The 21,133-nt window shown below is 40.7% G+C and overlaps 2 protein-coding genes across 8 annotated transcripts in view; one reads left to right on the top strand and one right to left on the bottom strand.

The window, feature by feature from the left end:
• tjp2a (tight junction protein 2a (zona occludens 2)) overlaps window positions 1-16,033 on the top strand; it is a 34,787-nt gene extending 18,754 nt beyond the window's left edge. For 4 of the 7 annotated variants that reach the window (XM_079659571.1, XM_079659572.1, XM_079659570.1 and 1 more), the window contains 22 exons: window positions 840-964; window positions 1,058-1,160; window positions 1,273-2,047; window positions 2,536-2,639; window positions 2,965-3,118; window positions 4,119-4,230; window positions 4,559-4,689; window positions 4,923-5,007; window positions 5,126-5,276; window positions 5,603-5,711; window positions 6,821-7,040; window positions 7,659-7,846; window positions 7,942-8,037; window positions 8,130-8,209; window positions 8,292-8,502; window positions 9,140-9,240; window positions 9,634-9,858; window positions 11,012-11,116; window positions 11,255-11,455; window positions 12,122-12,199; window positions 13,262-13,347; window positions 14,063-16,033. In XM_079659571.1, coding sequence (XP_079515697.1) covers window positions 840-964; window positions 1,058-1,160; window positions 1,273-2,047; window positions 2,536-2,639; window positions 2,965-3,118; window positions 4,119-4,230; window positions 4,559-4,689; window positions 4,923-5,007; window positions 5,126-5,276; window positions 5,603-5,711; window positions 6,821-7,040; window positions 7,659-7,846; window positions 7,942-8,037; window positions 8,130-8,209; window positions 8,292-8,502; window positions 9,140-9,240; window positions 9,634-9,858; window positions 11,012-11,116; window positions 11,255-11,455; window positions 12,122-12,199; window positions 13,262-13,347; window positions 14,063-14,204 — 3,582 coding nt within the window. In that variant the 3' untranslated portion in view covers window positions 14,205-16,033. The remainder of the gene's footprint in view (window positions 1-839; window positions 965-1,057; window positions 1,161-1,272; window positions 2,048-2,535; window positions 2,640-2,964; window positions 3,119-4,118; window positions 4,231-4,558; window positions 4,690-4,922; window positions 5,008-5,125; window positions 5,277-5,602; window positions 5,712-6,820; window positions 7,041-7,658; window positions 7,847-7,941; window positions 8,038-8,129; window positions 8,210-8,291; window positions 8,503-9,139; window positions 9,241-9,633; window positions 9,859-11,011; window positions 11,117-11,254; window positions 11,456-12,121; window positions 12,200-13,261; window positions 13,348-14,062) is intronic. The other 3 variants (XM_079659573.1, XM_079659568.1, XM_079659569.1) reach the window with 2 other exon arrangements.
• Window positions 16,034-16,572: 539 nt separating this feature from the next.
• LOC307024647 (uncharacterized protein) overlaps window positions 16,573-21,133 on the bottom strand; it is a 17,987-nt gene continuing 13,426 nt past the window's right edge. Inside the window, exons 8-13 of the mRNA XM_079658964.1 lie at window positions 20,875-21,075; window positions 19,913-20,092; window positions 18,810-19,022; window positions 18,207-18,326; window positions 17,814-17,954; window positions 16,573-17,058 (exon numbers count right to left, since the gene is read on the bottom strand). Of these exons, the coding sequence (XP_079515090.1) occupies window positions 16,987-17,058; window positions 17,814-17,954; window positions 18,207-18,326; window positions 18,810-19,022; window positions 19,913-20,092; window positions 20,875-21,075 (927 nt within the window). The 3' untranslated portion in view covers window positions 16,573-16,986. The remainder of the gene's footprint in view (window positions 17,059-17,813; window positions 17,955-18,206; window positions 18,327-18,809; window positions 19,023-19,912; window positions 20,093-20,874; window positions 21,076-21,133) is intronic.

Raw genomic sequence — 21,133 nt, 5'->3', positions numbered from 1 at the left:
CAAAAGGCTTGCATGTTGAATCGTACTATTAAAGAATCCCTGCACATTATATACTATACAGATACATGAATAAAAAATGATGTATATTACTAGGAATGGCAGAGAAAACATTACCTCATAACACCTTTCCAAAGCCAGTTTTTGTCAAGCCAAAATCTAACATCTGGGAGCAACTGTGTTTTTATCCAGATTTATATTTTTGTTAAGTTTGATTCTTCACTGCACGGAGGAAGTTTTTAAGATTTTTTTTTATCAGAGTGAGGAATTGTTTATGTATTCTTCGCTTCTTTTGTTGCCTGTGTTGATTTCTCTGCTTGCACTTTCTCTCAACCTCCCTCTGCCTTCAAGGCCATCTGCTAGAGACAGAGGGGAATGGTGAAATGTATGGGTTTTTTTGTTAAGTACAGATGGGAGGGAGGGGATAAAGAGGCTGGGTCATCAAATCTCTGACCTAATCTCATCTGGGAAAACTGGAGCAGGGGCAGGTACAACCAATTCCAGAGAGCCTTTAAAACAGGGTTGTGTGTTAATGAAAATCAAATCTTTAAAAAAATAATGTTGGGTGGATGCTAGGAGTCTTAGCATGTGTCAATCACATATCTTACACAAGATGTAGACGCTGTACTGCTGAATACATGACAGGACAGAATACATGAGTCCAGGATGCACAACTGTAATCACAATCAGAGTCCAAATCCCTTTAATCGCTACATTCAATACACATGCAGCCATGATAATACGCTGTGTTCTGACCACAGGGATTACACTTCCTCTCTCACACACTCAAAATGAATAGATGAAAATTACACACGATTTACAAGCTTTTTTTTTGTTCTCAGGATTCAAAGATGGGCTTTGGAATTGCAGTGTCGGGGGGGCGAGACAACCCCAACGAGGAAAGTGGCGAGACGTCCATCGTGGTGTCTGACGTTCTGCAGGGAGGGCCTGCTGATGGCTTCTTGTTGTGCGTGCTGTTGTTGCTCATAATTTAGTACATAAGAAAATTACATTTCCAAGATATGTTTAGCTCATACCAACCTCATGTGTTTGTGATTAGTGAGAATGACCGACTGGTGCAGGTGAACGCCATCTCCATGGAGGGCGCCATGCACTCTTTCGCCGTCCAGACCCTCAGGAAATGTGGCAAAGTAGCAAAAATTGTGAGTACAGCTTTTGGTTTCTTTGCATGTCCTCTCTATCTCTAGTTTGAGCTTTAAAAAAGGTTGAAATATCAGACATATGATCAAAGAAATGTTCTGTTTTATTCAACAGACAGTCAAGAGGCCCAGGAAGGTTCCAGTCAATATGCTGAACCGTCCCCCGTCCCCTGATGACAGAGTCTTCAACAACGACTATAACGACGATTACAACTACGATCAGGACCGCCGCAGCGTGTACAGCGGGCGGGACCACAGCCCGGAGAGGGAGCGGGGCGGATACACGGACTCCGGCTACCAAACACGTGAGCGGGACTACGACAGGGACTACGATCGGCGGGACCGTGGCCGGAGCAACGAGCGAGACCTGAGCCCGGACCGGCAGTACAAGAGAGACGGCAGCAGAAGTCGCACTTTGGACAGAGAACGCAGCCCGGAGCGCCCTCACAGGGGAGGGGACCACCTGCTCGAGCCCGACAACGGCCCGGACAGAAGGTACCGCAGTGAACGCACTTTAGACCGAGACCACAGCCCCGATCGGCGCTACCGCAGCGAGCGAGCCCTCGACAGAGACACCAGCCCGGACAGACGCTACCGCAGCGAGCGCACTCTGGACCGCACGCACAGCCCCGACCTGCGCCACGGGCGGGACGGCCACAGCCCCCCACGAGGCCGCGGGCGCGACCACAGCATCGAACGAGGACGTGAGCCCGCCCCCATCGACCCGAGGAAGTACGAGGAGCCAATGAAACGGAGCGGGAGCAGAGACCGTCTGGAGCGCTCCCCGTCTCCGGCCGCCCTGCCCATCCCCCTCCCCCGCCCCGCACTGAGCCTGGAGCCCCTGGAGAAACCCCTGAATGTGATGCTGCTGAAGAACCGGCCGAACGAAGGTGAGACACTAACGAACATTGTTACTAGTCAAAGTCAACTTTATTGTCAATCTTTCCGTTTGTGTGTACAGACGGAGTGATCGACATATCGTTTCCCACAATCCCAAATACAAAATACAAATATGTATAAAATGTGTATATCTACTATAGGTGTGAATCTTATTTTATTTTACACAAAATATCACTGTAAACATTTATTTGTTGTGATTTTTGACGAAGATAATACTTCACACAACTTCACGATTACTTTCAATCAGTAGCAATGTTTAGGTTTTTTTGAGGAAAACAACATATTGATATTTCAAAGTTGTAAATGGAATCAGATTTTTAGGAGATAAGAATCTCAAATAATACATGAATGGATTTATTTTCCCCTACTGCTGCTTGATACTATTGTTAGTCTTTTAGAAAAACAAAATATAAAGCTGGTACTTTTAAAACTGTAATTTGTTTGACTAACAAGTTTCTTTTTTATACCATCTTTCCAGAGTATGGCCTTCGCCTCGGCAGTCAGCTCTTCATCAAAGAGATGACCAACACAGGACTGGCCAGCAGAGATGGGAACCTGCAGGAAGGGGACATCATATTAAAGGTAGGGTCATGGTTTTTATTCCTCAAAGTGCCAATCGGTGCTAAGCTTCATGTTTTTTAATGATTTTTACGATCAATTATCGTGTCTTTATTCTAGTTTTACCACCAATATTAGGTGTCAGTGTGAATATTGAGAGTGCAGTGTTCAATATTTGATATTATAAATCAAAAGAAAGCACATTTAGTTGTTCTTGGACATTTCCAATCTCTTATAATCTCCCTCTCTATAACAATGCAGTATAAATACAATCCTGCATTGGCTCATGCTGTCTCCTGATCTCCTCTCTGTCTCTCTCTCTCTCTCTCTCTCTCTCTCTCTCTCTCAGATTAACGGCACGGTGACAGAAAACCTGTCCCTCAGCGACGCAGGGAAGCTGATCGAGAAATCCCGCGGGAAGCTGCAGCTGGTGGTGCAGAGAGACAAACGGCAGGTGCTAATTCGAGTTCCCCCCATGGTCGACAGCGACTCAGAGCTTGATGGTGAGAGACACTCAGATCTGAAAGGCAGCAAGTCCTATCCGCAATAGCTGCAAAACTACGTGCGGCTGCCTGCCATCATCATACAGTATATCAACCCACTGCTTATGAACTTCATATTATCAACTGTAGAAACCTTGTTGTTGTTGTTGTATTTGTCAATATATATCAAACTTGTTGCCCTTCATAAAATAAAGGTTTTACTAACACATCAGCTTTTTACTATTATTTAAACGTGTACAAATATTTATCAAAGTAGCACTAGCACTACGAGTCAGAGACTATCATCATACCCTCCTGATTACTTACCCTTTTATACCTGGTTTTAAAGTCACATGACCGGAACGGCTTGCTGTGATTTGTCGGGATCAATCTAGATAAGTGGTGTGAGTGGATTGTTCGCTGACCAAATGTAAGCGGGGGGGGGGGGGGGGGCGGGGGTTGCAGGAAGACTTGTGACCCATTTTGTCTGATTTTGGGACCGTGTGTGTGTGCTTCTGCATGTGTGAAAGTGCTCACCAGCCTGAGGCAGGGTGATCTAATCCCCCGTCGTAATCCTGCTATTGGATACGACAGAATTTCATTATGTTAAGGTTGGCACCGCAGCAGTGTCCCCTCTCTAAAGACCTCAATAGGGACTGGTTGTGTGTGCGAGGAGTTCTGCCAAAGATCAGATCACCTAAAGTGCATATACTCCTTTAATGGATTGCTTCATTAATCATACAATATAGCCCATTCTTGTACATTTAGACATCCTCTGAGCCCTCACTGTATTTAACTACAGGTCATGCTTCGCTACATAGAAATGTAACCTTCATTTGTGTGGCTCATGTGCACACCTCCCTGCCTTTATGACCTGTGGGCCATTTGAATCGTGTGCAATCCACATTATGTAATTACAAAAATACAAGCGCATCATGGACACATTACTTAGTTAGTTTTAGATATATCTTTTGTCTTTATTACCTGAACATGAGCCGATATTTCTTTTTGTGTGTTGCAGATATCTCAGAGATCGAGTCTTACCGCTCCTACTCCCCACAAGAAGACAGGCGGGGCCACCACTCCGACCTCTCGTCTCACTCATCCAATGAGAAGCTCCGAGAAAAGCCCAGGTAGGCCCTCGTTAAATCGTATTATTTCCCTACCTGATACTTGATTTTTGGTTAAAACAACGCCTGAAATAGTGCAGCTTGACTTGGCGAATTTATCATCAGTGTTGTTTAATAAAGCAAAAAAATCTGGATAATGCAGGATTATGTTGATTGGTGTTTCATGAAGCTTAGCCAATCCATTACATCAAATCAAAGGGGGCTGAGAGTTATGGCTAAACTAGGCTGTAATATTTGCTGTAATATTCACTATACATATCGTGTGTGTGTGTCTGTGTGTTGTTGTTGTTGAAATACAATTTTCTCATACTTGAATTTGTGAAAATTCCAGAGAGGACCCGCCCAAAAGGCTGGCAAAAATGGGCGCCATGGCAACACCATTCAGACCTCCTGACAGGGCTGTGGAAGATCTGCCCCCTTTGCGTTCAGAGAGGGAGGAGCCACGGGCAGAAACACCACCAGGTAAACCCATGTCTCCTTCTGAATACATAAAGCTTAGATTTGTTTCCCAGTTTTAAGTAGCTTTCAATTTGAATGGAATATTATGTATTTTTTTCAACAAGGACCCAAATACATTAATCTCAGAAAAGAGAAGAGATTAATCATGCCAGATTTGAGTTAATAGCTAATTTCCATCTGCAGTCCTAATGTTGCACCTAGAAAGTATTAACATGATTCTTTATCATTTTGTGCAGTTCCAGCCGTCGCTCTAGCTCCGAGGCTTCATGCTCCTCATAAGTTGACACTAAAGCCCAGCATAGAGGACCAGGAGATATATGGGTCAGTTTATCCATTGTGTCAATTTTCAAGATCTTTAACCCATAGTTAGCAATGTTTATCTAATAGTTCATTTTGTATGCATGTTCATGATGAGGTATCTTATCTTTACGTGTTCCAGGCCGAACACAGTGATGGTGCGTTTCCTGAAAGGGGACAGCGTCGGTATGAGGCTGGCGGGGGGGAATGATGTCGGCATCTTCATCGCCGGCGTTCAGGATGACAGCGCAGCGGAGAAGGAGGGACTCCAGACAGGAGATCAGATCATGAAGGTGACACTCTTTTATTCCACATCAACAACCTGCGATAACATTGATACGCATCCTAGCACTACACACTGAATTGGCTATCTGGATCACCATTACACTGAACAAACAAACAATCAAAATCAAAAAAGGCACAATCTCAGTGGTGAATGTCCCCACATGATGGGCTGAACCGGGATGTAATGAGCCCATTTCTTACTTTAGTGCCATTGCTCAGGTATCTTATCCTTTGTTTAAAAATGTTTACTATTTGATCATCTGTTCATTGTTTTATTTGTTTGTCTAATCTATACTAAAGCACTCTCTCTGATGGTATTTCTTGTCTGTTCCAGGTGAACAGCATGGACTTCAGAGGCATGGTGCGTGAGGATGCTGTCCTCTTCCTCCTGGAGGTTCCCAAAGGAGAAGATGTCACCATTCTTGCTCAAAGCAAACCTGAAGGTACTGTAGCCTACTGTATAGATAATGGCTGCTAATACAAACATGTATTGCGTTTAACCCTTAGATGCATAAGTGGGTATTTTTTGACCCGGTGAGGTGGTTTTCTTGAAGTATCTTTGTAATTCCATTTTTTTATGATTTCATATTCCAGCTATTCCTCAAAAAACATGTTTTGGATATCATACCATTCACATTTTTAATGTACATTTTAAGAAATTGTAGTTTTTGTATTTCTACCCCAAGCTTCCATAAGTGGGTCAAAAATGACCCGCATGCATTTTCTATGGGATCCAATGGGAACCTTTGATACTTATCACCTGTTGCTGTCAGGAATACATTCACTGTAGACCACACGGACGACACCTCTCAGGAAGATGATTTTACAAAGCAAGATCTGATACCTGTCAGTATAATAATAATAATAATAATACATTATATTTTTATAGGGCTTTTCAAGGACTCATAATCGCTTTACAATATAAGGGGAGGTTAGAGTGGGGGGTATAGGACTATCAAACTTGATCAACCGGCATGGATTGATGGGGGGTGGGCTACGAGTAGACAGAGGAGAAGAGACGAGTTTTAAAAAGGGACTGGAATACTGTGAGGATCTCAGAATAGCGGATATCTTTGCATCAATATGTTCAAAACGTTTTTTTTCAAAATGTAAAAAATAATTCTAAAATGATAAATAATGAAAGATTAAATCTAAAATATTTCAAGTGTGAACCAAAATATAATACTAAATATTATACAAGTGATTTTTCTTAACCAAAATGACAAAAATGGCATAAAAACACATTATTCTAATACGGGTCATTTTTGACCCACTTATGGAAGAGTGTAGGGTCTAGTCACATGTGCATCTAAGGTTAATAACATTGATACAAAACTGAGGATCAATAAAGCACCACATTCAGCAAAACTAAAGATGGAATTGATTTACAGATGTAGGTAGTTGTTGGAATAGTAATGGGCCCAGGATTGAGCCCTGAGGAACACCAAATAGTGTTTAGTCTAATTTTGGGTCTTTGGTATAAGGATCATGTCTATTGACACTCAGTGAGCTGGTAGACCCAGAATGACAGGAGTGTTTTTTTCTGTTTTAGTTTACAAGGACATTTTGGCATCCGGCAGAGGTGACTCGTTTTTCATCAGGACTCACTTTGAGTACGAGAAGGAGGCTCCTCAGAGTCTTCCTTTCACCAGAGGAGAGATCTTCAAAGTGACGGACACACTTTATGATGGCAAGCTGGGCAACTGGCTGGCAATCCGCTCTGACAAAGACAACCAGCTGCGGGAGAAAGGAATCATCCCCAACAAAAGCAGGTGAGTGAAGGGGTCCTGGTTGTGGTGGTTATGTAGGGGGTGGAGTATTTTCTAAATGAACTGGCCTAATATGTGTCTGTATCATACAAATCATGGAGCAACTGGAAACAACTGAATCTCCTCAGTAGAATTACAGTCCGGTATTCAAAGGCAAGCAATTAATGAAAAAGTATATGAGAGCCATTGTAGTTAAAAAAAGACAGACGGGTAATATTTAACACAAAATTAAACACAGAATATCTAAGACTCAAATAGTTAATAAAGGAGACACAAATCAAACCTAATCTAAGATTTGGTAAAATAACAAAATGTTGGAAGTTGTGAGGAAAATCTCACTCAAAAATAATGTCAAACATTTGAGGGGGAAAAAGACCTGGACATTTGTGGAGTTTTATCTGTTTTTTTTATAAAACAACATCAGTCCACATCACTTCCACTTAATCAACCTCATCACACTCATCAATTCATGAATTATTATCTTATACTTTTTCATACACTTGAGAGTTTTTACTACTCCAATTTTGGTAATTCCACATTTTCCCTCAGATTATTACCTTCATCCCCTACTGTTAATAAACATGACTCTGACTGAATCTCCTTTTGTATTTTCTATCACAGAGCCGAGCAAATGTCCAACGTGCAGAACGCAGCTCGGGTCGCATCCGGCAACGACAGAGGAGACTTCTGGAGGCTAAGAGGCCAAAGGGCGGCGAAGAAGAAAGACCTACGCAAGAGCCGAGAAGACCTCACCGCTGTTCCAGTCACCACAAAATTCCCTGCATACGAGAGGGTGGTCTTACGTGAAGGTACCTAAAAGATCCACTGGTCATTTTGCAGTTTTATATACGATATGTTGTTTTTCCTTTTGACAAGGGACTAATCCTGTTAAATGTTTTTTTAGCTGGTTTCAGGAGACCTGTGGTGATATTTGGACCTATTTCCGATGCAGTGAATGAAAAACTAAGCACAGACATGCCAGACGAGTTTGTCATCGCCAGTAAGTGCTTACCTAAGTGCGGCACAGTGTTCAATAACATATACAAAGTATTCAAAGCTGACTGATGTTATGAATATCTTTTTTCATCTCAGAAACGGAGCCCAAAGACGCAGGGAGTGAGAAATCCTCTGGGGTAGTGAGACTCAACACAATCCGAAAAATCATTGAACAGGTAAAGCACTAGAATTTAAAAAATGGCCGACTCCTAAATATACCGGTTGATCGATTATGTAACCACTTCTCTGTCTCCTCAGGACCTTCACGCTCTGCTGGATGTGACTCCCAAAGCTGTGGACACACTGAACTACACTCAGTGGTATCCCATCGTCCTCTTCCTCAACCCGGACAGCAAGCATGGCGTGAAGACGATGAGGAACCGCCTCCTGCCCGGATCCACCCGCAGCGCACGCAAACTGTACGAGCAGTCTGTTAAACTGAGGAAGACCTGCTCGCACCTCTTCACCTGTACGTTCTACGATGAAATTAGCTCTTACTCTGCAGAATAAGTTGTAAATGTAGTTGAAGCTAGTACACAGCATGTTGAAATGTAACAAAATATTCTGCCTATATTCATATTTGTTGGCATCATAAACAACTTGTTCAGTGCTGTCTAAAAAAAGTGCACTCCAACTTGCAGCACACAAAGAGAGGGACAAGAGCACATTTATTCAAAAACAACTAAGTTATTTAATCTAATAAATCAATTTGTGAGTTAGGACATCATAAAACATGACAACAGACATTTAAAGCTTTATTGAAACACCACAAAAGCAGCTCTGATCTCAAAATAGGACCTTTGGAAGATCCGTATTTCCCGGGAATATTGCCAATAATTCTATATTCTTTTTTGGTTCTTTGCGCAGGACAATGTGTAGATTGTGAAAATGATATGTTTTTTTTTATCTTAGTATGAGGTTACATTTTCTATTATCTAAGAAGAGCAAAAACTTCAATCCCAGAAATCAATGGGTACAGAAAAAATGTAAAAGAAGGTGTGACAAAAATAGAATTGGTTCTTATGTTGGTTTCCCATGATGCTCGCTGTTGGTGGTTCTTTGCCTCACTTATTTGTTTTATTTGTTTTGTTTGTGTGCACATTCAGCGACTGTGGACCTGAACTCTTCCAATGACGCGTGGTACGGCAGCGTGAAAGACTCCATCCAGGTGCAGCAGGACCGAGCGGTGTGGGTGTGTGAGGGCAAGGTGAGTCGGTTTACAAATACATTTCATGAGCTCTAAGAATAGACTCTGATAATTCACTTTTGAGTAATAATACATCAAATGTTAAGTCAAATCAAATCAACTTTATTGTCAATCTTTCAATTTGTGTGTACAGACGGAGAGATCGAAATGCCGTTTCCCACATTCACGAATACAAAAACAAATATATATAAAAATATGTATGCAAATACATTAAGACCTAAATAAAAGCACAACAATCAATATATACAAAATAACAGTCACTTCAATATCTTTGAGATTGTGCATTAGTGCAAGACTGTCCGTATCAGCGTAAAAAAAGAAGAAAAAAAAACAGGACTAGTGCTGGATTTGAGTGTCTGTGTGTTACATTTGTTTGTCGCTTCTTCTCCTCAGTTGGACGGTTCAGACGAAGACCTGGATCTCCATGACGACCGCATGTCCTACCTATCAACGATGAGCGCAGACTACCTGAGCATGGACAGCCGGCTGACCAGCGACTACGAGGACACAGCGGACGAGGGCGGGGCTTACACCGACAACGAGCTGGACGAGATGCCGGACGAGCCGACGCCGGTGTCCGCCATCAGCCGCTCATCAGAGCCTGTGATGCCCGACGAGGTGAGGACACTGAGAACATTATGCTCTTTTTAGATGCCAGTATAGCAATCACACACTATGCAATGGGGTTGGGTAAACAGTCAAATACATTTGAAACAACTGCATTATTCTGTTATCACACAATGGAACCATTTCATAATCTGAGCAACTCCCTAACCTAACAAAAGAGCTTAGGAGGGTTTTTAATCTCTCGTTATTCTCAAATCTCACTATAGGCTCGCAAATTACATTTTTGTGGTTAATACCCTAGTGAACTGTTTTAATACAGTCTCTAAGCAAGACAGATGCTTTTCAGTGGTGACAAGATCCAGGGTTGCAACCCATTGTAATGGACAAAACTCCATAATGTTTCAAGGACGCAGAATAACAAACCGAGACCAATCAAATCCTAAAACACTAGGAGAGAAAAATAAAACCCGTTGCTTCAAGTGTTAAGTTTATATATTATGAATTTGTTGCCCTTTTTTACATGATAATGAACAAAACGCTGACACACATTGACGCATCTTCGAGCTATGTTACGCCAACAGCTACAGAAAATGCATTTGCTGTTATGCTGAAGGTTATCCACAATTAATTACATTACACAACATTCAATTCATTTTCCAGACCATGACCATTAAACCCCGAATGATCCTTCTGCTGGCTATTGGAGGGGCAACAACCTGCATATATTTTTGTCAAATGTCCGAAATGTTATTACACAATATCTCAAATATGACACATTTAAGGCAAAACCCAGCTACTTTAGAGCAGTGCTAGCTACTCTAAACATGCAAGCTAAGTCTGCCTCCCAACAGTCACCCTTCTTATTCTCACTTTCCATACTCTGACCCTGACCAACCTTGTGTGTGTGTGTTTGTCTCTGTCTGTGTGTGTGTGTGTCTCTCTCTCTCTCTCTCTCTCTCTCTCTCTCTCTCTCTGTGTGTCTGTGTCTGTGTCTCTGTCTGTGTCTGTGTGTCTCTGTCTCTGTCTCTGTCTGTGTGTCTGTCTCTGTCTGTGTGTGTGTGGCTGTCCGTGTCTCTCTGTCTCTGTCTGTGTGTCTCTCTCTCTGTCTCTGTCTCTCTCTGTGTGTGTGTGGCTGTCCGTGTCTCTCTGTCTCTGTCTGTGTGTCTCTCTCTCTCTGTCTCTGTCTCTGTCTGTGTGTGTGTAGAAGCCTCATGCTGAACCCCGGGGTCGTATGAGGAGGGCGGGCAGCAGAGAGATGCTGAACAGAGAGCCCAGCCCCCCCCCTCCTTTTGTCCCTGAACCCCCGAAGGTGAGACCCTCCCCCTCTTTCCTCATCCAAAATCACTCTCTATACACGTCCTGGTGATTAGTAAGCCTTAAGAAAGCTCTGCAGTTCCCAGTTTGTACTTATAAATAAATAATCATCAACTGTCCTTTCCTGCGACAGGTGCGCGCTCAGACTCGGACCGACTCGTCTCGGAGCTACGACTCTCACTCCAGCAGCACCATCAGCAGCGACGTAGTGGCTGTGAACAGACCGCTCCCCCCCCCTGTGGCCCTGAAGCCCTCCGTCCCCCGTCTGACTCAGACCTCAGAGAAGCCCAGCCCGGGGGAGGAAGACCCCGTCGGCAAGTCCTTCCTGGGCAAGGTTAGAGAAACACAATGAATACTTAATGCAACAGATCTTTTAAACCTCAAGCATTTTTTATTTCATTAGATTTATTTCGAATGTGTAAAACAATAATGATTTGTTTTAACATGAGTACTACTATTATACAATACAAAATGAAGCAGTGTCAAATTGATATGCAAACATATTACTGATTCTAAATGATGTATAAACAAATGATCTACTTAATTACACATCTGAAAAGGGGTACACTTATTAAATCCCACCCCTTCTCCCAAAAACTAAATTATGAACATGTACATTCATGAGACATACATTTTTTTGTTCTTAAAGAAATAGTTTGTTATTGAAAAACAAGCAAAGAAATACTCAGAGGCTTTGACTCGGTTATTATTATTAAATGATTATTTATTTCATTTCCTTCCTCCTTTTGCTTCTAATATGAAATAGAAAACGGGGGATCAGGTAAACTGAATGCATCGTTTTGAATGTTCGTAACCCTCCATTAAAATCCCAAATAACTCATATGTGTTTTGCCATCATCCTCATCTCATGGAGATCTTACTCTAATGTTTCACTAACTGTCACTTTTGAAACTTCATGACGTGTGGATGTGCAGTATCTACTATTTATTATCGTAAAAAATGAAATGTTAATTATGATATGTGTTTTTTTCTCTCCTAGATTAAAGCCTTTGAGAAGATGGACCATCTGGCCCGGGCTCAGAGGATGCTCGAGCTGCAGGAAGCCGAAAACGCTCGAGTAGGTTCACTTTTTATTCATATTACAGCATGAAGTATGGTGTGTGTGTGGGGGGGTCTGCTCAGGGGCCGCTCGTCTGTTCTTCTGACCTGATACTCACTTAAAACATTAAGAGAATAAGAACAAATGTGTTTCCAATGATTTATATAGGAGTGAAATCCTCTGACTGTGTAATTGTAACAACTACAGTATAGTTCTTTGAGGAAATGCAGCTTCCTCGTTCGGGGCGCTCTGACAAAGAAAACAATCTTCCAATCGGGCGGATGATAACCAAAAGAGGGAATGTTGCGCTGAGTTCAGAAAACTGACCTGATGGGTTTGACTCAGACTGACTCACAGCTGAACGCAAGGCGAGGACTTTGGGTTTTGTTTGTCATTGATTCATGAAGGGAGCTTTTTATGGCAGTGTTGTTTCATGTGCATTTGTTTTTTATTCAAATTTGGCACCAACATCCACTCTGACTCGAGGAGAAATGCGTCCTATTTGCTTGTCAGAGGGTCAACGTCCATAATGTCACAAATCAGAACCATAATACTTTATTTACCCCCGGGGAAGTTGGGTTTCGTGCCTTTGCCTTGGTCTACATCGTGCATAAGTAAACACAGTTAAAGAAGATACATTGTAAGAAATTGACCAAAAATAAAACAATTAGAAAACACTTTTTTAATATTTAGTAAAGTTTATAGATATACCCAAAACGATGTACATTATAATATGTACTACATAGACTCAGAATATAAAGTAAAACATGTGCAGTATTGGTATGGAAAGTAGAGAGCTGTGCAGACATTTAAAGAGGTAGCTCTGTGTACAAATGTGCAAAAATATTCAGAAGTTGTTCGGGACTGACGGTATTAAAATGAAAAAAATAGTGTAAGAATGTGCAATGCAAAGATAAAATCAGATACAAAAAGAGAAGAAGTTAGTGTACAAATGTTACTACAGTATATAATATGTGCATTACAATATGTATGTGGAGTATAAGTAAGAGGTAAATCATGGATTGCTATTCCTATCTGTTCTGATGTCTCTGTGTCTCTGTGTCTCTCCTCTCTGCACAGCTGGAAATCGCCCAGAAGCATCCGGACATCTACGCCGTCCCGGTGAAATTGCCAAAACCCAACCACAACCGCCCGCAGCCAATCGGGTGAGAGCAGCACTCATGACTCACAGAATGATGTTTGATTTCTGAGACAGAAAGATAACTCGATAACTTCTGAAACAACATCCATAACATTCATATGTTTGCAATTTATATATATCAATATTCCAATTACTTGTATAAAGACTATTCTGGACTTTTTCTATTTTATTATATTTTATTTTATTTAGGCTGAGAGCAGCCCTCCTCACAGTGAACGTACCTCACAGCAGGGAGGTCCAAACTACGGCTCGAAACTTGTGCTTTTCTCATATTATACTTCTTAAATATATATGTAGAAACATATTACACAGTAGTATTCATGTGTTAATAAACCCACTTTTCAAATAAATTCAGTCAAATAAAGTTGGAAACATGTTCTAACAAATCTTAGTTGACAAGAAAAAAGGCCAATTATTTAAATAACAAGCTTGAAATCTACCCTTCATATTTCTCCTTATTATAATCAATCAGAGGCTTCTGTTTTAAGGGATGGGCTGCCAACACTCACAAGCATCATTCACCTACATTTGATTGATTGTTCTAACTTATAACTGAACTTATGAGGCGATACACCTCTAGTGAATGGCCCAGCCCTTTGTATATTTTTCTGTTTGTGGCCCTTGGTGAAAAAAGTTTGGACACCCCTGCGTTCCAAAATGATGTTGTGGACGTTTTGTCTTTGAGACAGAAAATATAAGTGTGTGTGTTGTGGTATCAGCTCCAGCTCCAACGCAGAGCAGCAGCCCCCCCCCAGGTCGCAGCATTACGAGGACGAGGAGGCAGAGTACCGCCGGCAGCTGGCCGACCAGAACAAGAGAGGCTACTACAACCCCAAGAGGTACAACGACACCGAGCTGTAGGCCCACAGGAAGTGACATCATCCCCGCAGGACCCCTCCCATATCTTCATCACTACGAGCCGACAGCAGCGTGACCTTGGTAACGGCTCTACCTCGATGGAAAGTCTCTGAACTTCTTTCTACCTGGAGACAGATTCCTGGACATTTTAACACTAATTCCAGGACATTTTAAAAACACACAATATTCCTATCAAGGTGCGTTTTTCAAAGTTTAACGTCCTACACAAATAGGAGATTTTCTGACGTTCCCTTTCAAAGATATCATCTTTTTTTGTTGCGTCTGAAAGGAGTTTTCTTCCCCAATACATCGGGGCCCAGTCCCTCATATGTTACCATTACAGATTAGAGCATCAGAGCTAAGCATGTTCTAATAAAAGTTAAATACGCTCTGACTTTATTGAAAAGGTTTTTAGAAAATACACCTTTTAATGCTTTTTTTTAAAAAGACATTTTCATCTGTAAGAAAGAATAACTTGCCCTCTGCACGACACATATGATTTTTAACCTGATTCATACTCTGATCGAATCGAAAAATAATGCTGTTGATTAATTTTCTTTGTCTAATCGCAATATTTTTCTGTCATGTATTTAAAAAAGTAAAAGTTTTGCCAACATAATCTTTTAAAATGTTCAAAAATGAATGTTAATGCGCACTTTCAATTCAACCTCTTGTGGCCAAAATGAGCATAACAACAATAAAAACTTGATAATTTGAGAACCCATTTGCAACATTACTTTAAAGGAACTTAAACAAATTATATTACCAAAGAATTTTATACTTGTTCTTATATCATAAACACACAGGAGAGAAAACTATTGAAATCAGACAAAATTCTCTCTTGCCATCATCTCAAATAAGCGATTCTGGAAATCCCTTAGAAATTCCATTTGCAAAAAGTTTTTAAGTTGTTTTTTTAAGGATTTTAAGACAATACCATTTTTAGGAACAAATGTTTTTTCACTGGGATGTCACAGCAACATAGAAACTGGAGCTAACACCAATAGATATGGTGCTGTAGACAATGTACAGTGTGTAGACTTTGGTTCATCCCAACAGTTTTGTGCTTTTATCTGCCCATGTCTAAACCTCCACTATAGCTTCTTTCAGAACCAGAACATTATATAAATCACACAGTGTGTCAGTATGGGTCGTTCACTCTGATGTCAAGTAGGTGTTGGTCTTCTTCTCCTTTTCCAGACCGCTCTTTTCTGATTTACTGTACGCCTCTACATGTGTATATATACTCTACACTGTGTTATATGCGTGCATTCTGGGAAGCGGCATATTTTCAAGTGCCTTTTAGCGCTGGATGGGGGAAACATTACATTATCAACGCATTTCTGTAATATTTTGGCCAGTCAACACTGAAAAATAGCAGATATACATTTAATAATCTGGAAAATGTAGCCGCTTGCGATCCAATTACATGATAACGTGTTTTGGAGAATGCTCTGCACTTCCATAGGAGCTGCATTTAAACATTTCTGTATTCAAGTCAACACACGATGTTACAGAAGTCACTGTTAAAATATATCAAGACTGTGCGTAGTGTAAACAAATGTAGTGGTAGAGTTGGATTTAATGGTGCAACCGAGCTGAAGCAGCTTGCCTCCAGAGACAATCACATTGTTATTGCATATTTTATGTTTTTATATTGATATACAGTCTTTGTACATCTGGAATATGGTGACGACAATCATGTTGGTTGATCTGATTCTTTTTAAATGTCTGTTAGTTTGTGATTTCTCTTTATTAGTTTGTGATCTCCTTTAGTGTTACAGAACGTACTCTTGTGAAATTCAAATAAATAAATCATGTTTTTACATTCACATTTTTGCAATGTCTTCTTGGAAGTGTTTAGTCTTTAGTTGTTGTGTTGTCTGACCAACGAGAGCCTTGTTTGGTTGATTTGTGTTATTGTATAACTTCAGGGTTGGAAAGAGATGTAGGAGGAACCGACAAAGTAATATAATTATTTCTTTTCTTGAGGATACTTCTCATCACTTTTTTATGAATTATTCTATAACGTACAATAAAATACACTTTTTAATGTCATAAAGAATACTTATACATGAATAATACCATTTTTAGTTACATTTTTTTTATTTCTTAAATACTTATCTATATCTTTTTCAAATATTTAAGTCGTACTCTACCCTGTTGTTTTTTCGGGAAATGTAAAACATACTCTGTCGGTTTCTTTTGCATGTCTTTGATATATTATACTATGTTCATTTTTTTACTTTGACATACTTTACTATGTCGTTTAATTCAATATTTTCGACTTACTGATATTTCGATATTTCGACTTCTGATATTTTCCACACCCATAATATATCATTTTTGAATAAAACAAACCAGCATTGACTGCCTTTTCTTGAGACTTTATTCAGCAGAATTATACATGCATTCCTCTTTATCTTTCTCACTTCAGTTCAAAAGTTCTTCATCATCTGAATCGCCCTGACAACTTATAGGTCCAACATGATTAGAGTACATTCAGATATTACAGCTATTTAACCAAAGGTAATATTTACTCTGTTTGCCACCTAGATATGCAAAATAAAATCCACAATTTCTCTTTGGTCGAACATAACACGTCACATTAAAACTCCGGCCTAGTGAGATAATCTGCCTTCTGCTGCGAATCTGTAGATGTACATGTTTACATGACAGTGTACTGTACAGATTAAGGCAAGTCAAGTGATACTGAACAGGATACAGATGATTCAGAACAACTGGAAGATGGATGGAAATAGAGTGAGTGATGTGAGACGTGTGTTCAGATGTAGACGGGCTGCTCCTGCGCTGTCAGCAGACGGTACATCGCCGCAGGCATCGTCTTCATGTGGATCTGGAGCAGAAAGAAGACGAATTATGAGAATGAAAACACAAAAAGAGACGTTTATTAGAAGGGAAGTATACTGATTTCAATCATAAATTAAGTTGTGTTGCTTTAATGGGCTGTTCTTTCAATCTTTAATACGCTATTGTCAATGAAACTCAACTTTTTCCACGGATCCTTCTAACTAAAACCAGGAGAAAGTGTAATTTTGCTCTTTAAAAATGTATAAAGGGACACGGCCACATTTCATAGAATTAACAAACTACTGATGACCACTTCTATCCCCATAAAAAAAAGGTTGCTTGGTCTAATTACCAAAATATTGTAATTGATTGTTTGGCTGTTATTACACCTGCAGGATTGTCTCTCACTAAGTCAATTATGCCTCTGTTACGAAACATCCCTTCTGCTATTGTATTAAGTTCATGAACATTGTATAAGATGCACATCAGAAAAAAAGGACAATGAGAAGGGGAGGGTTTCACTGTATACAGTTCCCTTATTCCAAATGTCTACTACTCGCTGTGACTGCAAGTATATCTCATTGCAACTGGTGAAATGTCTTCAACTATCTTTTAAATAAAGAATTGCTTTGGGATTTTTACATGAACAAAAACCGACTACAGGAAAGGGGAAAAAAGCATAATATGGCCCCTTTAACACCACATACAAAAAGCAAAGTAGAACTAACTAGCATCCTTTGAGTAGGAACACATATTCTCAGAAATGTATTCTCTTGATTTAAAAAGGGAGAGCCCTCCTACCTCTCCCATGGCGTTAGAAAGAATCTGGACGATCTTCTCGTGAGGCGTTGCCACCACACTCTGGCTGTTGATCTCGATAATGCGGTGACCGACGCGGACGCCTCCTCTCTCAGCGATGCCTCCTCTCATCAGGCTGCAGATCTGTTAAACACAGGGAGAGTGGTCTTAAAGTGAGGACAGACGCCGTAGCAGAGGATCATATTAAAGCTCCTAGTGACAGTAACTGAGACTAACCACGTACACACTATAAATATGTCCACATAACAATAACTGCTCCAGTTTTGTTGCTAAGGAACTCTATGTTTACATCACTGTTAAAGCTATTATATAATCATCAGAAGAAGGGGAGCAGAATTAGCATTATACGAGGGTATTATCAGCCCCCGCACTCACAATGCCGTTCTGGACGCTGAAGCCCAGCTGGTATCTGAGGTCCGGCCGGCGGATGAGCACCATAGTAACAGGAGGACACCTGACGATGTTCAGCTTGATCCGGGACTGAGACTTGAGACCCTGAGGGAGGACAGAGTGTGGTTAGCTGCAGGAGGCCGACATCACAGAGGTCAAAACACACAACAAAAGAGGGGGGAAAGAAATAGGTAGGGATACCATGCGCCTGCCCTGTGGTACACCAAGTCAGTACTGTATGGCTGCATACTCCTTGTCCTGTTGTTTTAAGCTAAATGAAGCACTTAAACTTATTAAAAAGGACAACACCTGGAAGATGGATGGATAAAATGTGACCTTTAACATGATGTATTATTCCAAATTTAAAAAAAGATTATGACATATCAACAAAGCAGCTCTTAATTTAAGTGATAAGTTCTGCTTCTTGATGCATAAATATTGTAGTCCATTTAAACATTGTCGTGCCGTAGAAAATTCTTAGACACCCTATCACTTCCTGTTATGGTAAGAAAGCAACTGACTTGTCCGTGTTTAAGTGAAATAAATATGGAATGATCCTAAAAATATGCGAAAGAATAAGTGGCGTACCTTGATGATGCTCTGGCAGGTGCTGAGCGGCAGTCCCACCAGACTCGTCCCGTTGATGGTCATGATCTGATCACCGATGTTCAGACGACTGGACTTCTCCGCCGGCCCAGTATGCATCATGCTGGCGATGATGACGGTGGGGAGGATGGAGCCCCAGCCCGACTCCACTATCACCACGCCAAGCATCTCTCCTTTCTGCTTCTCAATGTAAACCTTCAAGGAACCACAATGGAGAGGTTTATTGTCTTTAAAATAAAAACTTTACAGAGACAGAATGAGCTCTTATAGTGGAGTCATCTTAAAGTCATCCTTTGTTTATGAACTGGCTTCCTTCTTCAGGATGGACCATGGACACATTCACTGTTCAAATGTTGTATTTAAAGAGTGACTCTCATGGGCTTCTTTCAGTTAACTTCATTCATTTTTTTATGAAAAGACAGCAGGTGTTCATTGCAACCTGGGGGCGGGTTGATCTGAGGTCAGACCAGGATGAGCATCTCTAAATTCACCTTGATAAAATACTTTTTTTAAAACTGTCCCGCAGCTGTGACTCCAAAACCAGCTGCTCATCTGAAACCACTGGAAGGCAAACTAACAGATTGAAATGTTGGCAATGACTCATGTTCATAAAAATATGTATAAATACTTTACGACTTTATATATGATTTACATTATTATTATGACTATCAATAACATGTTTATATGTACAACATTTGTAAAAGTCGTATATATAAAGGGTCAATCAATATTTAAAGTGAAATATTCTATTACATTCTATTATGTTTTTTTTTTAACAGTTTTTACTTTAGTTTATGTTATTACATGTTCACATTTTTAGCTACCGGTTTTTTGATTTTTTTTCCAGCTGTATCTAGATTAAGATATTTTGACAAAATTAAATAAAAACCTCAATTCAACTTAACGTTTTAATTGTAAAAGTCAGGTTAATGTAGAGGTAAATAAATAATAATGAGCAATTGTTTTGGAAGGTAGTTCTGTTTATCGTGAGAATGTATTTTTATGAGTGTAAAATGAACTAATTTAAGCAGAAGTACTACTTTAAGGAGCGCTGTGACTGTGCTGCCCCCTGCTGGCTCACTTACATCCCTGCAGTTCTCTGACTTGGAGAAGTGGATGAGGTCGTCGTTGTACATGTCCTGAGTGTTCAGCAGGTCGCTGTACTCCCTCTGGCTCAGGTCCTCCGGGTCGATGCCGTTGGCCCTGAGGAACTCCTGGTAGGCCACGCTGAAAGACTGACCGATGGACTGAGCGATCAGCTGCGCCTGAACGAGAGGAGGAGGAGGAGGAGGAGGAAGAGGAAGAAGAGAGCTCTTTATAGAGGCATCTGGAATTAATGCTGCGCAGATAAACTTGGCATGACCCTCATGATCAAAAGGCTTGTTGACATTTAAACACAAACACACACACACATGCATTTATACATTACTTGTGAGGACTCTTACTGACACAATTTTTTGTTGTTGTTGCAATTAACCAAATGCACAGTGTAATTGTTGTAATTGAACTATTAACAAATATTCTCAATAAAACCAAGTTGTAATACACCAGAATGTTTCCTTGAGTTTCAAACTTCTCCCTGTGTAAATCTCGTTTTTGTAAATGTCAGCATGACCTTTCTTCTCCTAATGAATTTCTTTGTAGCAAAATATTAGTGCATGTAAAAACAATAAAAAAACGTTTTTAACAAAGATAGCACTGACATAAGCCTAGCTAAGCAGGAAGGGGATACACAATCCTAACTTCTTAAAAGAGGCCTTCTAATAACTCCAGGCCAAATGACAGCATGCTTAGAAATAATTTTTTAACTACAAACTTTCCTAATCTCCAGGTGATGGACCTGAAACTCCTCTTGTCTAACTCAATATTATTGTATTTTTAACTAGTGTTGCTTAGATAATGCCACAATTAGCCATGTTGTTTTCAGCTAATAAATACATTTCCTGGTCCTGCCAAGACGGTAGCGAGTAGTAAACCCAAAATACAAGCATCCTAACAGATTTCTAATAGGATAAGACAACAACATAGTTATGAATGAATGCCTCACGTCCTCGGACTCGAACACGTGACAGATCATCCGGTACAGCCTCCGGTCGTCGGGGCTCATGGTGGTCTGCTCGGCGGCCTGGTCCAGGTTCTCCTGCGTGCTGCGGGAGCGCACCATTTTCCCCCGGGCCATCAGCACCACCATGTTCCCGATGTCCGCTATGTAGGAGATCGTCCTCAGGGGGAGGTCCATTAAAGACTCCTGGAGATCAAAAGAAGATAAGAGGTACGATCAGATGAATGATTATCTCTTGTATGGT

The sequence above is a fragment of the Notothenia rossii genome (genome assembly GCF_949606895.1).
Source record: "Notothenia rossii genome assembly, chromosome: 11".
NCBI classification, from domain to species: domain Eukaryota; kingdom Metazoa; phylum Chordata; class Actinopteri; order Perciformes; family Nototheniidae; genus Notothenia; species Notothenia rossii.
This window is presented reverse-complemented; position numbering and strand designations above follow the sequence as displayed.